We start from the raw sequence: 15,849 nt of genomic DNA on the forward strand, positions 1-15,849 counted from the left end.
CAGATGATTAATAGAAGATCCTCACTCTCACTGACAAAAACCTGCAGAGTGAGGAGCACCACAGGTTCAGACTGAAGTTAAATGTGCAATAAATATTGTGACAGGAGAAAGGGTGAACGAACAGAGATGAGGACATCCACATGTGTGATGGTGCTCTCTCTCTCACACACACACACACACACACACACACACACACACACACACACACACACACACACACACACACACACACACACACACACACACACACACACACACACACACACACACACACACACACACACACACACACACACATGGTGGTAACAGCTGGCATAAAGTTCTGTGGTTATGCTCCATGTTAAAGGACAGTCCTCGAGGTACACCGAGCAGCCCCGTGTGAACTCTCGCCTTGCTCCAAATTTATATTTATTCAGTGAATAGTACACAATAGCACAGGCCATAAGACTTTTGAACACAAAAAAAAATCCCTCAAACCCCCACACAGGACTACCTCACTGGACTGTAAAATACAATATAACATACATCACAAACGTGCAATATATTTATCTGTATAGAAATTTTATACATTTATATTTATATCTGCACCTTATTTTTCTATGTAAATACTTGCTGCTGTTTATATCCTGCACTACAACGAGCCAAACGCAACAAAATTTCGTTCTTATCTGCACTGTAAAGTACAAGTTTGAATGACAATAAAGAAAGTCTAAGTCTACACATTAGACTTCAGGACAGTCTTCTATTGCACGTCATATTCATACTTTACAACAAGGTTAATACTACCAAGAAGCTGCTCTGTGGTAACCATGGACACCAACAGAGTAAGGGCGCACTCAAACTAGGCAATCTGTACCGTGCCTAAAGTCCAGTTCGTTTGACTGATATCCAGAACAACATCTCTCCATCTGCTCTGATTCTGCTTAAAAAGAACACAGAGTCATTTATCTACGATAAGAGTCTGCAAAAAAATAAGCAAACTTCAAACTCTGATATCTTTAGAAAAATGCAGTTTGATTTCCGAGTGGGCTGGCTGTGGCTCTTTCTGACACAAACACTCACTGATGCTGTATGGGGAGAATCATTTTGCTGGAGGACGTCGAGTTAATGAGCTGAAATTGAGCCAGCTGAAGACTGAAGTATATTTTTGCTGTGACACCGTCTGCAGCTGCTGTACTTCATTCAGCTCCTGTCTGACGGGCCATAATGTCTCTTATCTTAAGGTAAGTAGGACCTCATACCTCATAAAACCACACAACAGTTATTTATTGATGTGCTTGTTATTATCCAACAGAAACTTTTAGGAATGCAAAATAACAAGAGATGTTTTTCCAACAAAAAAAGGGAGTGTCCAGTATGTATGTGTGTGTGTGTGTGTGTGTGTGTGTGTGTGTGTGTGTGTGTGTGTGTGTGTGTGTGTGTGTGTGTGTGTGTGTGTGTGTGTGTGTGTGTGTGTGTCGGTGGAGGCCAGAGGAAGAGCAGATGCTGATGTTTCTCTCTGCCAGCGTGGCAGAACTCAGGAAGAAGAGCGAGGCCGAGGCGAGAAGAGAATATTTCAGCGAGTGGATCATCCTGTCTTCACACATAATGCATCCCCAGTGTTATTGCTGGCAGGAAGACAATCCAGATGAGGGGAGCATTCCAGCCGGCCCCCTCCTGCACAGCACACACCTTCGACGTGAGCATCCGGGATCAGATGTGGGGGGATAAGGTGAGCGGGAAGGAGACGGGCCCATGAAGGTAACCAGAGATCTTTGGACCTGCTGGTGACGAGGGCCTGAGCCAATGAAATATTGGCAGCCGATGTTTATCTCACTAACACGACTAACAGCTGTTTCAGCTGGACTGACCTCCTTAAAATAGATTGCTAAAATAAAACTAATGATTCACTGTTTAAAGACGCCTGAGAAGGACTACTGTATTTAAAAAGACGATGCTACGAGACTTAAAGGTTCGGTATGGTATGGTAATATGGCTCTAGCTAGCTAAAAACAAGACTTGGTGGCCTCTTAAAAGCAGCGAGCTAGATTTCTGGGAGGAGCCAAGTCCAGTTTATCAATCTCTACAACAGGTAGGTGTTCAGAACACGTCTTCTCTCCTGCGAGTGCCACCATCACCCTCTCTTTATAAAGTTTAAAGGTCATAAACTCCTCCTCTTCAACCAGTTTAAATAAGTCTTCAAAACATGTCTGTGTAGTTTCTTGTTCTAAATCCACTCTGATCCTGTATTTGATCATGTCTATAAACCCCTCTATTTCAGCCCTGCTCAGAACAGGCTGTTTCTGTGTCTGTACCTTTAAATATGTAAATGAGCTGTGTCTGACCACGCCCCCTCTCTGGAAGGGCTTGGGTGTACTCGGTGCTTTCTCGCTCCATGACCTATTGTTTACAGTGAGAAGGCAGACTCAGAGGGCAGAACAAACACCTAGCTGTGGGAGTGTCACCCACCTGGGGGAGGGGTTACTGCCCTTTGTGATGTCATGAATCTCCAAATGGCCTGTTTGAGCACACATTTTCTGAAAAGTGGAGCAGGCAGAAGACGGAGAGGATGGACTTTTCTCATAATTGAGGGGTTTGTAGACAGACTAGGAACACACATTAGTATAAGAACAGCATGGTTAAGTGTATTTTGCAGAATATGTGACCTTTAATTTTCTACCTTCTGGCTGACGGTATAGGAGTGCCTGTGGAAAAAAAGGCGTTGGGTCTCATATGTACCTGCTGCTATTTGTTTGTTAATTTTAATGTATTGATGTTCACTGCACACTGTACTTTTTACGGGATGCTCTTTGCACATAGCTGGTGCAACCGGTATTCATTTCTGACCTTAATTGCATCCCAAATGAACACCTGAACATTCATATGACCACATGATGAGTTTAGCCACTGATTCAGTGCAGTGGTGAGTTGGAGCAGGAGACCGGTACTCACCAAGGGTCCTGAAGGGCCTCTGCTGGGGAACCAAGGAGAAGAAACCGGGCTTCAGGGCGTTTGTGATGATGACATCAAATAGCTCTTCGAAATCCTTCCTGTAACGGCCGGAAAAAAACAACATTAACATCTGAGATCGGCGCCTGGTTGCTGTGTGAGGGACAATGCCTGGACTGCATCCAAACACTATGATTTGCAGAAGCACAAAGTTAAACGATGGAAAACATGCAGCTGTAAACAGAGAGAACATACAGAGCTGTAGAGGGAACACTTGTTAAGTAAACACTTAAAGACGGCCGTATACACTCCCACAATAGATAGTGAGCATGTGAAGAGCTGGGTTGTATCTCCATGGAGACCTATGGTAAATGACTATTTGTATCTGTACAGTATGAGAACCAAGCACATCCATGCTAACCATCCATATAAGGAGAGAAACACACAACAGTCTGAATAAACAGGAAAAACTTATGAGCAGATTAATCAATCAAAGTGATGTGTGAAAGTGTTTATGTACAAACTGTAATATGTCCCTCCAGAAGCAAAAAAAACAAAAAAAATTGACCACTGAACTGGCAAAAATTCATCTGAAGGTCGCTGATAGTTAGATTTGGTGTGATTGTTTTTTTCAAATATTTATTTTAGCATTATTGTAGAAACAGGACAGTGGAATGACATGAGGGAAGGAGCAAAAGGTCGGATTTGAACCCAGGCCGCCCGCTTAGAGGACTATAGCCTCTGTACATGTGGCACACCAAATAACAACTATGCCACCGGCAAGACATGTTTATCGTTGCCATGGAAACACCAGATGTTATGTCAAAGACCGCTGCATAACGAAGCGTGAGCTGCTACTGAAAGCGGTCGTAATGTTGCTGTTTGTGCTGCTGTGATAAAACACGTCATGTATATTATACTCTGATACATCGTCGTCAACTCCAGTTCACAGGAATTGTGCCAGAGACCACCTCTTTAAGGGGTACAGTAAGTTTGTGTTCACTCTGATCAAATGAACAAGACTTTGGGGTCAAGCGTACTCGGATCCGGGCCCGGGTCCCTAATGTGAGACCAACCTTAGTTTTCCTCTTGGAGCAAAACTTAAGAATTGTTGTTTTATTAACTTCTCATTCAAACTGTTCATTACAACAACAGTGTGTTAAAAACAGTTTGACTAATTGGACCAGGTTTCTCCTCTTACTGAGACTTTGGTTGTGATAGGATAACATCTCGATATCATCAAATAGAGACAGTAATTTTCAAAATGCAATTAAGAAAATCTAAATATATGTAAATATTTAGAAGAAGATATACTTTATGAATCACATGAGGGGAAATTCAATTTTACGTTTTTGAGACACAGGCTGAAATACACACGTGCACAAACAGGATCCTGTGGACATGCAGTAATGGAGGGATGTCAGAGTGAGGGGGCTGCCCACAGCGAGTTGGTGTTGGTGGAGGGTGGTGGTTAGGTTCCTTGCTCAAGGGCACCTCAGCAGTGCTCAGGAAGTGAAGTGGCACCTCTTCAGCTACCAGACCAACTTCCAGACTTTCAATGCACACAAAAATATATTTCATTCTATATAAATGTAAAACAAATCCACAAATAAAAAAATAAGATTCACAAATGTATTTCTGATTCACACACAAATATTCATTGTTTTATATATATCTAATAGAAATTTGTGACTCCTTCTGTGTGCATTTGTGAATATTGAGACTGATCTAACTCCATACCTACAGACTGAGCCGCCCTAAACACTTGATTTATTAGGTGTTATAATTTGGGCATTTGAGGGATATTTATCTTGAGTTTTGTTGAATCAGTGTTTCTAAATGTCTGTGAAACACTCGTATGGTAGATTCAAACATTCTTTCCCTGACAAACATTAGCAGCAGCCTCTCTGGACGGCTCGCTGGGTTTTGGCCCATCGTCTCCTGTCAGACAGTTTTGGCCTTGTTGTGCTACTTCTGACAGCTCAGTGTCATTGGCCTCCAGCCGCTTCAGCACGGTCAAGAGCGACACTGCCAGAACAGTTTTCATCTGTGAGGAGGGAAGTGCTGTGTAGTGAAGCAGAAGAGGTCGTCTTTAACTACAAATCCTCTAACCCCCTGAAGAAAAAGAAAAAAGGTCCCCAAAATGTCAAACTCTTGAAGCTGGGTTGGTGAATTTGTTGAGTCAAAATGAAAGGTAAAGGAGAAACAGGAAGCAGGCCGTCTAATGTGTGAACAAAGCACAAACAGTCCTCCTGAGGGACGGAGCAGCCCTTATTTCCTCTTGTTGCTATCACAACATAAATTTACACCCCTGACCTTGTAAAGCAGCGACTTGAACATGAATTTGAGCGCACACAGCTGGAGCTCTGACTGCCCTCCCTGGGAGAACAGTGGGAATGACCAGGCTGCTGCTGAACAGGAAATGAAGAGAGTGGGGTGGAGTGGGGTGGAGTGGGGTGGAGGGGGGTGGGGGGGGGGTGGGGGGTGTTCAGGCCACATGTGTCCCCTGAGATGAACTGGCATCCAGAGTAAAACAGCTCTGCCTCGACCTGCTGTTTTCTGCATCTGCTGGACTTCAGAGAACAATCAGCTCTGAGTCTGGAAAGTGAAAAAGCAGACCACCTCAGTGGGAGGGCGCTGCGTGAGATAACGACACCTTGTGGAAAACAAAAAGGGCTTATGGTGTCACAGCAGCAGCATACACACGGTGTTTATTCAAGGCTCTGTTGCTGCTTGATCGAGTGTGTAACAGAGCTTACGCTACAAAAATAAGCTCTAAACCACACAGTGTGCACTGCAAACAGAGGGAGGCAGGTCACACACAAAGCAAACGACGAGCTCAGACAATAAGTCTTCTGCTGCTCACATACACATACAAGATGAACGGATGAGTAATTCTTAGATTGTTATGGACTCAATGGAAACAGAACCTGCAGCATTTCATTATAATAATACTTTATTTGAATAGTCCTTTTCATTACTAGTAACAAAGTGATTCACCATGTGCAATAAAAGCAAAGAGACAGAATTAAAGAGAAGACCACAGATTCTTTGTAAAATCATGTCTTCAGTAGAGAAATAAAACTGTAGCAATATTGCCTAACAGTGAGTGTGAGTGTGAGTGTGGCTGGTTGTCTGTCTCTGTATGTCAGCCCTGTGATTGACTGGGGAACAGTCCAGGGTTTACCCCGCCTCTCGCTCAATGACAGCTGAGATTGGCTCCAACCCCCTCTCAAAACCACAATGTGAAAAGCAGTACAGCCAGTGGATGGATGGACTGATTCTGCAGGTCTGAGATCCTCTGGCAGGCTGTACTACAGTCTGTGGGCTCAGACAGAAAAAGACCTTTTCAGTCTGAACTGATCTCTAAAATATTCTTAAAATCAACAGGCATGCACTAACCACAAACCTCCTTGTCTGCCCAGGTCTGATTATATAGTAAGGTCATTTTATGATTTAATTCAGTCGATATCTTTCATATCAGCTACAAGGAACTGAGTCTCTATAGAAGATAATAATATAACTTGTGAATCATATGCGCGTTGATGCTGATTTAAAAGTCAAGCAGACATGTGAGCCAGCGTTGACTTCAGGGAGGACTGACGGCATGTGAGAGCTGAAAGGAGTGCAGTGAGCTGTGGGTCTGCGTGGGTTCTCTTACCCCAGGATGTGTTCACAGATGAGCCTGCAGTAGTCGCTGTGGGAGCTGGTGATGAGGAGTAGGACCTTCCCAGCGCTCTTCATGCTGCGCAGCCAGGTCTTCACAGAGTCCGAGCAGGGCTGCAGGTACCGGCCCGGGTCCCTCTTCACACTGGGGAAGTATGTCCCTGCATCCTCTGCACGAGAAGAAACACAAACAAAAAAAATTAGACTGCAAGCGTGATATTCAAGATCGTTATGGTCTCTGTGACATGGACATCGATCCCGTGCCATCATGATCTCTCTGATCACTTTGGAGCTCGAGATGGTTGAAATAAACCAATAAAAATGTTTTTTTCAAGGTAGACATCAAAGGCCACATGCGTCCATTTCTCTGGAAATAAATAGTGTTTTAGTCAAGACCTCACTAATCGAGACCAAGATATACCCGATAACAGAGTGCTCCGAGACTGAGAGCAGACCAGGACCATAAATATCACAGAAAATCATCATCATCTTGTGTGCAGGGGGCGTGTCTCTCACTTGCGTCAAAAAATGAATGAGTTGAAATAAATGTTCTTTTAAAAACTGGCATTTTTCTTCTAATCACAGTGATGATGTGGTGGTCTTGACCAGTCTTCATTTAAGGTCTGAGGCCGAGACAAGGCCGAGTAGAAATGCATTTGATTCCAAGACGAGACTGAGACATTCAAAAAGTGGTCTCAAGACCGGTCTACACTATAAATAAAAGCTTATAGATTGAGCTGAGGGTGAAGCCCCCCCTAGCTGCTCTTTAGTACATCCTGCTGTTCAGAGATAAACATGGCAGCGCTCTGATCTGTGTTACACAATCTCACTCTATTACAGGATATAACTCTTGACCTAATGTTCTCGGAAAATCTTGTGGCTATCAAAAACTCATGAATAAAACATTAAGGCGCTCGATGCTGATCAGCAACTTTTACTGGCACGTCCATGGGTGAATACTGGGTTATGAAACAGAACTATTTTAACCTGGTAATGAGAGGAAATGTAACCAAACTGTGTCTTGAGGCCTTGTTATTACAGGAAGACATTTTATAAAAAGTGCTCTGGCTGTGAAAACCCTTTCTCTGCTCTGCTTTGCAATCACTTCTAAAATGTCACGACCTCATAATGACGAGCAGGGAACTGAATTAGATTCCCACCTGGAGACATTTGCAATCTCATCAGAGAGAAAATGAGGCGACCTGGATGAGCTATTTGCCTGGAGGCAGAAGGAAGAAGTCAATACTTGAGAAGTGGCATCTGTACTATCACAAGCAGAAAAGAGGGCTTTGGAAACCAGGGCAGGGTGTGAATGAGAACTTCTTGAGTCTCTGTGGTTACTGCCACAGAGGAAACCAACAAGTGTTATTACTGTGTAGAAAATCCCTCTCCTTGTCTACCTGGTTCTGTGGGAGATCCCCCCCCCCCCCCTTTCCAACACTCCTGACTCCCTTACATGCATGGACGGGGCTTCAGAGCTACTAAAAGCTGCCGGCTCACCTGTGTCACCTCTCATGTGAGTGTCTCATCACTCATGATAGTTTTGACTGTGAGCTTAAAATAATGAGGTTTCTTTTGCTTAAGACTATTGATTAGTTCATACATTATTTACTCTGCTGATTTACTCAGTCATATTATTAATCCTGGGTCTGAATACGTTTTAATGATGAGAATTAGCTTTTGTGACATCTGATTTGTGACTTGGATTATGATCTCAAGGTTGATTACCGGTGTTGGTCTTTTTCTATTGTCGTAAACCAAGCCTCCTCACTCTCAAATATTCTTCATACCGTATTGACCAAGCTCTTCCATACGTACTCACTGATAACGATGATATGGACGATGATAATATTGATGATTAAATTCAAAGAAACCAGCTTCTATACAGTGTGTGCTTTGCCTCCTTGCACCTCTGTCCATCAACTTCAACTCCTTCAAGCTGCTTTTTGCCACTAATATTCTCTCCTGTCTAATTCTTGCTTGTGATGTACAACGCTTTGGACAGAAGCTCACATTAGCAACATAAAGTTACAACTGAATAAAATAGACCTGAAGTCAAGTGAGAAAACAAGCTTGTAGATACTGTAGGCGATCGATCACAGTTTAACTTATCTCATCAAATTCAAAGCCTTAGTAATATTTTTCCATGGAGATGAAAAAGAAGATGCAGTCAAATGTTTGAATGATCATGTCTGTGAAGAGCCTGAAGGTCTTTATTCTTTACCTCTTTACCCAGGTCTTGTATTGAGCCTGCACTGATGAATAAGCGCATTTAATTCTTCAGTGACAGTGAGAAAAGTTTAGAAATGCTGCCCTCTTGTGGTGGAGTCCAGGACTAGCTTTAAGAAAGATAAATGCTGCCTGTCAGAGGGCAGTGGAGCATTTCAACCAGAAGATGACGACAAACACAAACAAGCCGAAAGCTGAGGTTCCAATCAGGAGCCCGCATTTCACACCTTTGAAAATGTCCCAGAGGTAAACATCTGATTCTGGGTTTTCAACAAACCCTTCAGAAGTTTAAATTGTTCCCACAGACAATTACACCTCCAGTCAAACAGAAAAAGCAGGTCAGCAACATCAAGGCTTGGCCCTCGGTTTGTGGGGCTGCTCCTCCTCTGGGACCCTGCAGCAGAGCGCCTTGTCCTGCCTCATTACCCACAGCCCGGGAGGTCAGCTGAGAAAAAGCTCCCCTGTCAGCAAACTCCCATGTCGCACTTACTGTGTGCGAGAGGAAGGATAAACAACAACTGATCACGCCGCCATTCTTTGTGTTGCATTCCATCAAATCAATGCAGTTTCATTCCACCGGGACCTGAAATCTACCACCCAAGTACAGAGATGGAACAAGACCTGGTAAAAGGGTCTGAGAAGGATTTAACAAAAGAGGGATCAGAGTTCCACTTTAGGGCTTTGTGCGCAAAACCAAAGTCGTCAGCTGTCTTTGTCACTGCGCCCACAGAGCTCTCTTGAAAAAGTAGTTTTTTGGAATCGTGCAGCGGTCGTCACTTTCATTCATTTCTCCCTTACCGACTAATCAAAGACAAGAGGGGGTGGGACTTTTGATATGACTACTTTACACCGTTTTCATGTTTTCTTGGTGATACTTCCTTGAGTTAAAGTCAATATTAAAGCCACAGAGCTATCTAAAACAGACCGAACGGACTTACAGAGCAAAGCAGAAGTTAACTTTTGTAACCTAGCAACAATGAGCGCTGGTTAGAAGCGTTCTGGCGCTGCCGGTGCAAATGGTGCCGTCTGTGTGGACACAGGCCCTTAAAGTTAATCATATCCTCTAAAATCTAAAGTTGAGAAACATCATTTTTTAATCCTTTTAAAAAGTCTACATTTATGTTTCTGTTATTGAAGATTCTCAATTGAACGAATGATATAACTTTAATTTCAAGGTAAATTAATTAAAAGTGGAGTAGAGAGAGAATCACTTCCATGATTCCCCACCAGCCTCAACTTCATCTTTTGTTATTGTTTTGATTGAGAGCCCCCTGGTGGTGGAGTTTACATACTGTGTTTTCCTCTGTTGTGCACTCCAGGTGGAAGGCTCCAGATGCTTTTATAATGCCATATTCACCTGCCGAATTACATGTTAAAAGTCATATAATATTTAACTCTTACAAAGTGCCATTGTTCACAGCCCCCCAGCTTTTTTGCATACCAAGTACAAGTACTTACATTTGGGTACTCACTGATACCGAGTACCGTTACGAGTATTTAATAATGCCACTGAATTTCTCTTAATCACTTTGAAAGTAAGCTTTATTTAAATCAGATATGATTCCTTACATTTTGACTTTACAACTGAAAAACATTACTGTTGCTGACATTATAACAGTTTTTAGAAACAAACATGGCACTGCCAGACATTTCCTTTTTATGTAACCTGTAACAAGCAGGCACACAGAAATAAAGCAGGCACTTTACCTCAGATCGAGTACAGTAGCAATGCAGTAGAGTGGGGTTTTTTCAGTATCCATGAAGCGCCTGTTGACGGCTGCAGCCAAGGTTGCTTTCATCGTTTTGATGCCCTGATCCGCGTCTGTTTCTTTGGTCAAAAGTCTCTGTAGCATGGTCACAGCAGGAATTACATCTGATGCTAAAGCATCGGACGAGCTCACTTTTCGGGTTAACTCCGCAAACGGAGCCAAAACAGACAAAGTCTGTAAGCGCTGTAAGATTGTTGGGCAGTTCATATTCAGAGCCAAATATTCCCAGAGTCCGCTTCTGCTCCGTGAGAGACTGTAGCACGTAGCACGTGCTATTCCAGCGCGTCTGCACGTCTTGTTGGAGTCTTCTTACGGGCTGGTTGAGCTGCAGCTGAATGTCTTCCAGGCGGGAGTAGGCTAATGCTTAAAATGTCCAACAATTTTACATCTGACTGACACCGCGTCAGCTACACTCCTCTGAGCCGAAAGTCCTTCGTTAACAGCTAGCTGTAGCGTGTGAGCCACGCATGGAAGGCTGGGGAGTCCAGCATCCACAGTTTGCAGTCTGCTCTTTTTTTGTCGTCATCGTTTACGCTGAAATATCTCCACACCGCTGACATCTCGCTTCTCTCCGTCTACCCGCTCAACTGAAAAGAGGTGCATGCCCGCCGTAAAGTGGTATCGATGCCGTTGTATCCGCGTAGTTTTATGAGTATGAGTATGAGTACTTAAAGGCGGCATCGGTCCAATGCCGAATACTGGTATCGGTATCGGGTCATCCCTACTGATAACCAATGAGCTACTTTCAGATAACAGCTTACTGTAGCATTCAGCCCCTTCCTTGCTAACATTTCTGTTAGACTGTGATACATTAAACGTAAAGAAGAGCATCAGTTAATTATATACTGAACAAACTCCTCTCAGCGTGACTTTACAAGAAAATGGATGCTGTGTAAGTATAATGCATACCCTCGTCTCAAACCTGGCTTAAGCTCGTGTGAAATCTGGATTGAACCATTCCTTTTGGATCCCAAATATGGTCGCTGCAGGTTGTTCAGATGATCGAGGAAGTCAAATCGAAGTTTATACTGGACCTTTTAATGCAAATAACTACAGTTAAATCTTCACCTCTAAAAGGGGAGATAGAACAAACTATATCGTCACTAATTCTACTTTGTTTTAACAAACTTTGATTCACTTTGGTTGATGAATTGCATACTTAAAGGCTGAGTTGGTAATTTTTTTAAAATAGCAAGATTTTGAAAGTAACATTCCCGTCTGTGCCCACAATTATTTATTTTCACAATGAATCTTTATTATTTGCTGTTAACTCGTGTCCTTCCCATATTTGTCATGGCCCTTGAGACGTTCCTCACATGCACATTACAGTTCCAGTCAAAAGTTAAGAGCGAGTAGGTGGACTATAACATCAATGGCGGACTCCCTATCAAAATTTATTGTAATTTAACCACTTTGTAGTTTAGGGTCACTTGGAGTAGCAACCACAATTTCATAGTCCGTCCACACAAACCTTTGTGCCATTTTTTTAACACCTCACCGCTCTGTAGAAGGAAGAGTATGTGCTCATGCTCATTTGTTTCATTACATACTCAGTACAACTATAAAACTACTGGAGCATGTGAGTCCTTCCGTAATTCTCTAGATATTATCCGGAGTGCAGATGTGAAAACAGCTAGTGTTTGTTGTTTCTATTGTCTGATTCTATGCGCCTGTGTTTCTTTATGTTTCTATAAGTTTCATATTTTCACCTGGCTGCGAAACATATTTCCTCCTGTGGACAATAAAGTTGTATTGGAGTTGAAGTTGAAGCATGATCACTTCCTCTTAATCCCCATGGACAACACTAATCACAGGAGTGGGGTTAAGTGGCAGGGCCAGACGAGGGGTCTTGCTCTAACAATGTCTTTTCATGAAGTTTAGGCTGTTTTGGTTTGAGTATACCTACAGCTGTGGGTTTAGTTTAACATTTAAAGAGAAATTCCTATTTGCAAAAGAAGCTGTCATCTGTTTAGCCCTCTGTGTGGCATCAGATTGAGAATACGGAGGCTCGGCTATGTGCATTGGACAGATCAAAATGTGATCAATCTACACAACGTTGAGCATATTTAAACTCTGCACAGGTCATGGTGAGTGCCAGTTTACTCCAACGCCTGTGTGTGTGCGGTGGAGTAAAACGTGCCTCTGCAGGCTCTGGCTGTGAATGTAGGGCTGGAGTGCCCTGAGGGCCCGCGGGCCTGTGGCTGGGCACTGTGCCGGGCAGACTGTGCCGGGCAGGCTGTGCCGGGCCTGGACTGCTGGAGAGCTGCCCAGTGTCAGAGGGACAACCGCGACCGGCAGCTGCAGCTCCATCGCTCTCACACATCAAAGGGACCCGACAGGATACACAAATCAACAGTTGCAGTGCAAATTAGAGCCGTGCACGGGAGCGTTTCACAAACAGCCACACCAGAACGCGATGAGGGGACACAATCCAGGGCTCATTCCTCTGATTTATGGTTCAGTTGGTGAGCAGGGGAGATTTGTGAAAAAAAAGTACATTTCATCTTAGTTCACTTAATGAGTATCAAAGTGTTTCTATAAACAGCCCACAGAGAGGATCTCTAAAGGGAAGCTATAATCACAAGTGTTTTCTCTTAAAGAAAAGCATCTAGACAAGCTGTGTTTTCCAGCACCTGTAGGAACCACGTGGAAAACACAGGCCGGGGCAATTTTGTCTGTGGACTTTCCATTTTTAGCAGAACGACCGCAAATTGCTGCATCATGTCCCTCACTTTTTTTACGCCTTAAGTCCGTGACACAGGAGGAGAATCTCGAAATGACAACGAGAATGAAGGGCTGTCCGAATGAGAGTTTTGTCAGTGGAATTACATTTGACTTTTTGAAGGTCAGCACCACACTCTCCTGGAGCTTAGTGTCACTGAGGGGCCATGACCCAGTGCAAAAGATAGCTTTATGATATTGTTTGAGAAAAAACAACAACTTTGGTTATGAAGTGGTTTCTGATAGGCAGGTCGCTTTGCTAAAGTAACTCTTCCAACATGTTACTTTCTGATTTTGCATTATTTGTGTATTTCTAGCATGATTAGTAAAATGTATGTGTTCCAGATTTTAGCACATTCACTGCAGCAGGTTTCTTCGCATCTGTTTTTAAGTTGTATTGTTCTTGAGTTTTCAGCCTGTTGCTCTGAATGGAAATGGATTTCAGAGTTGCAGCACAATGGCACCTGTTGGCCACCATCAAAAACAAAAGTGCAGAGAATTTAACCCCCACACAGTTCAGGTCCATTAGGTGTAATCTCCACTTTTGCTCTGAATCACAACTTGTGTTTCTTCCCCATAAATCATGCTTTTATAAGTTCCTTGTCTCCTGTATTTTTCAACAAACAAAAGCAATACATCACTTTATACTATGAGCAACAGTAGCAAAGCAGGTTCTGCACAATCCCTGTGCAGAACCTGCTCAGGTGTGCCCCCTCTATGACACTAAAGTTTTCGCGATGCCAGGTTCTGTTGACCCTGAGGCCGTCTTACAACAGGTCTAAGTGTGGCGTGCCAAGTTGTTACTTCCTCTGTTAGCCGACTGCTCAACTCTCGCTTGCAGGTCACATGACCACCATGTAATCAAATCCTTTGCGGTTAGAATATCAGATATTTTTTTAATTCATATGTATACTATGTCTATCGGCCAGCCGATAATATCGTCCGATATTAGCATATCATGTGACTATCGGCTGGTTTTATCACAGATATGCAGCGATGTGACTAGATTTATTCACCAGTCAAATAGCATTTCATTTGCGTTTCATTGTGTTCCACTAGCAGTTCTCTTTCCCCAGTAGAGGGCGCTATATGGATCACAACAAGCATGTTTACTCTCAAAAGCGTCATGAGCAGTTACTTTCCAGTTGAGTGACCATCCTGTCTTCATTTTAAATCTTTTCCTCAAGTGTTTGATAACTGCATTTGAGGCATCAATGGAATACATGTGTATATCTGTATCTATATCATTCTATGTCTAAAGATTTCATAGATCTAAGAAAGATATCGGCCGATTTTCTCCCCAATATCGATATCAGTATCGGCCCTAAAAAAATCCATATTGGTGGGGTTTTACTTTTTTTTTTCCTTTGTTGGCCTCCGTATCTGTAATCTGTCATGCTCCCTTACGGAAATCAGTATCAGTCTCAAAGCTCAAAGATTAATCTTGCTCTATAGATAAGTCATTCAGACCTTTGAAACCTTTGGTACGTTCAGTTTTCAAGCTGTGCACAAACAATTTCAAAATGTTCCCTCCCATGTAAAAAAAAAGAAAGCTCTGTCTTGTCTTGACAGAAAGAACAATGGGACAGTGGTTTATGGACAACCGGGCTCAGATCACTGTGGGGGACAGTGACGCCAGTCGGCCAGTCACTCTCCCCTCAAAGCAAACCTGAGGGACACTGCAATCTGTCATTACACCCAACCAGATCTATATTTAGCCACAGCTATCTTAGGAAAACTGTGAGGATTCACACATCAAGGCCTGATCTCAGTAAGATCAAATCTTAAAGTATGAATCCGAACAGCCCCGTCTACACCTTAAGCACCCAAAGTAAAATCAGCCTTCAGCTGTAATATATTTAAGTACCTCCATCTCATTTGATTCTCACCGACTGCAGAAGAACGTTTAAGAAGACGCTTAAGGTAAAATGTGTAAAACCTTGAGCAAGTCCGGCCATGTTTGTCATAATCATAGGGGGTTTATGGCACTTCAGAGATGATTGATCCTCCCACCTCCACGTGCAATCTCCATAAACAATAGCTCACCAGGAGCATGCTGGGAGTCCTCTTACAAACTCTGAGCAGACAATTAATGTGGGGAGCAAGGATTCTATATTTCTATTTCACAGCAGCAACGTTTGGTTGTTTTAAGTGAATCAATGCATAAAACTGTTTCTCCATACTAAAACTGAAATGTATCAAAGAATTCTATCTTTCAATCCATTCATATTAGAGTGGTTTTAGTTCTGTTTTTTTAAATGTGACTTCTGTGAAACAGACTTCCCTTCTTCCTTGCATGAGGCGGATTTATATTGGAGAAAATGTCGTTCCAAAGTCTGATATCCAGAAAATCCCCCAGACAAACACATCCATATAGTCCAGATCTACAATTTTGGACACAGTGACCACGTGTCTTGGTCTGACGTAGCACAACGATGCAGACTGGGGTTACTGTCGGACATTTGATGAGGTGAAGGGATTACTTCTACACACTGAATGTGGAGCTACTTACCCTTACTTACTTTTTTTCAGCTAC

General features: G+C 42.9%; 1 protein-coding gene across 1 annotated transcript in view; it reads right to left on the reverse strand.

Moving 5' to 3' along the window:
* Positions 1-15,849, reverse strand: part of nt5dc1 (5'-nucleotidase domain containing 1) — a 69,101-nt gene that overhangs the window by 23,260 nt on the left and 29,992 nt on the right. Inside the window, exons 7-8 of the mRNA XM_020636680.3 lie at positions 6,590-6,764; positions 2,932-3,029 (exon numbers count right to left, since the gene is read on the reverse strand). Of these exons, the coding sequence (XP_020492336.1) occupies positions 2,932-3,029; positions 6,590-6,764 (273 nt within the window). The remainder of the gene's footprint in view (positions 1-2,931; positions 3,030-6,589; positions 6,765-15,849) is intronic.

Source organism: Labrus bergylta, chromosome 15 (genome assembly GCF_963930695.1).
Source record: "Labrus bergylta chromosome 15, fLabBer1.1, whole genome shotgun sequence".
NCBI classification, from domain to species: Eukaryota; Metazoa; Chordata; class Actinopteri; order Labriformes; family Labridae; genus Labrus; species Labrus bergylta.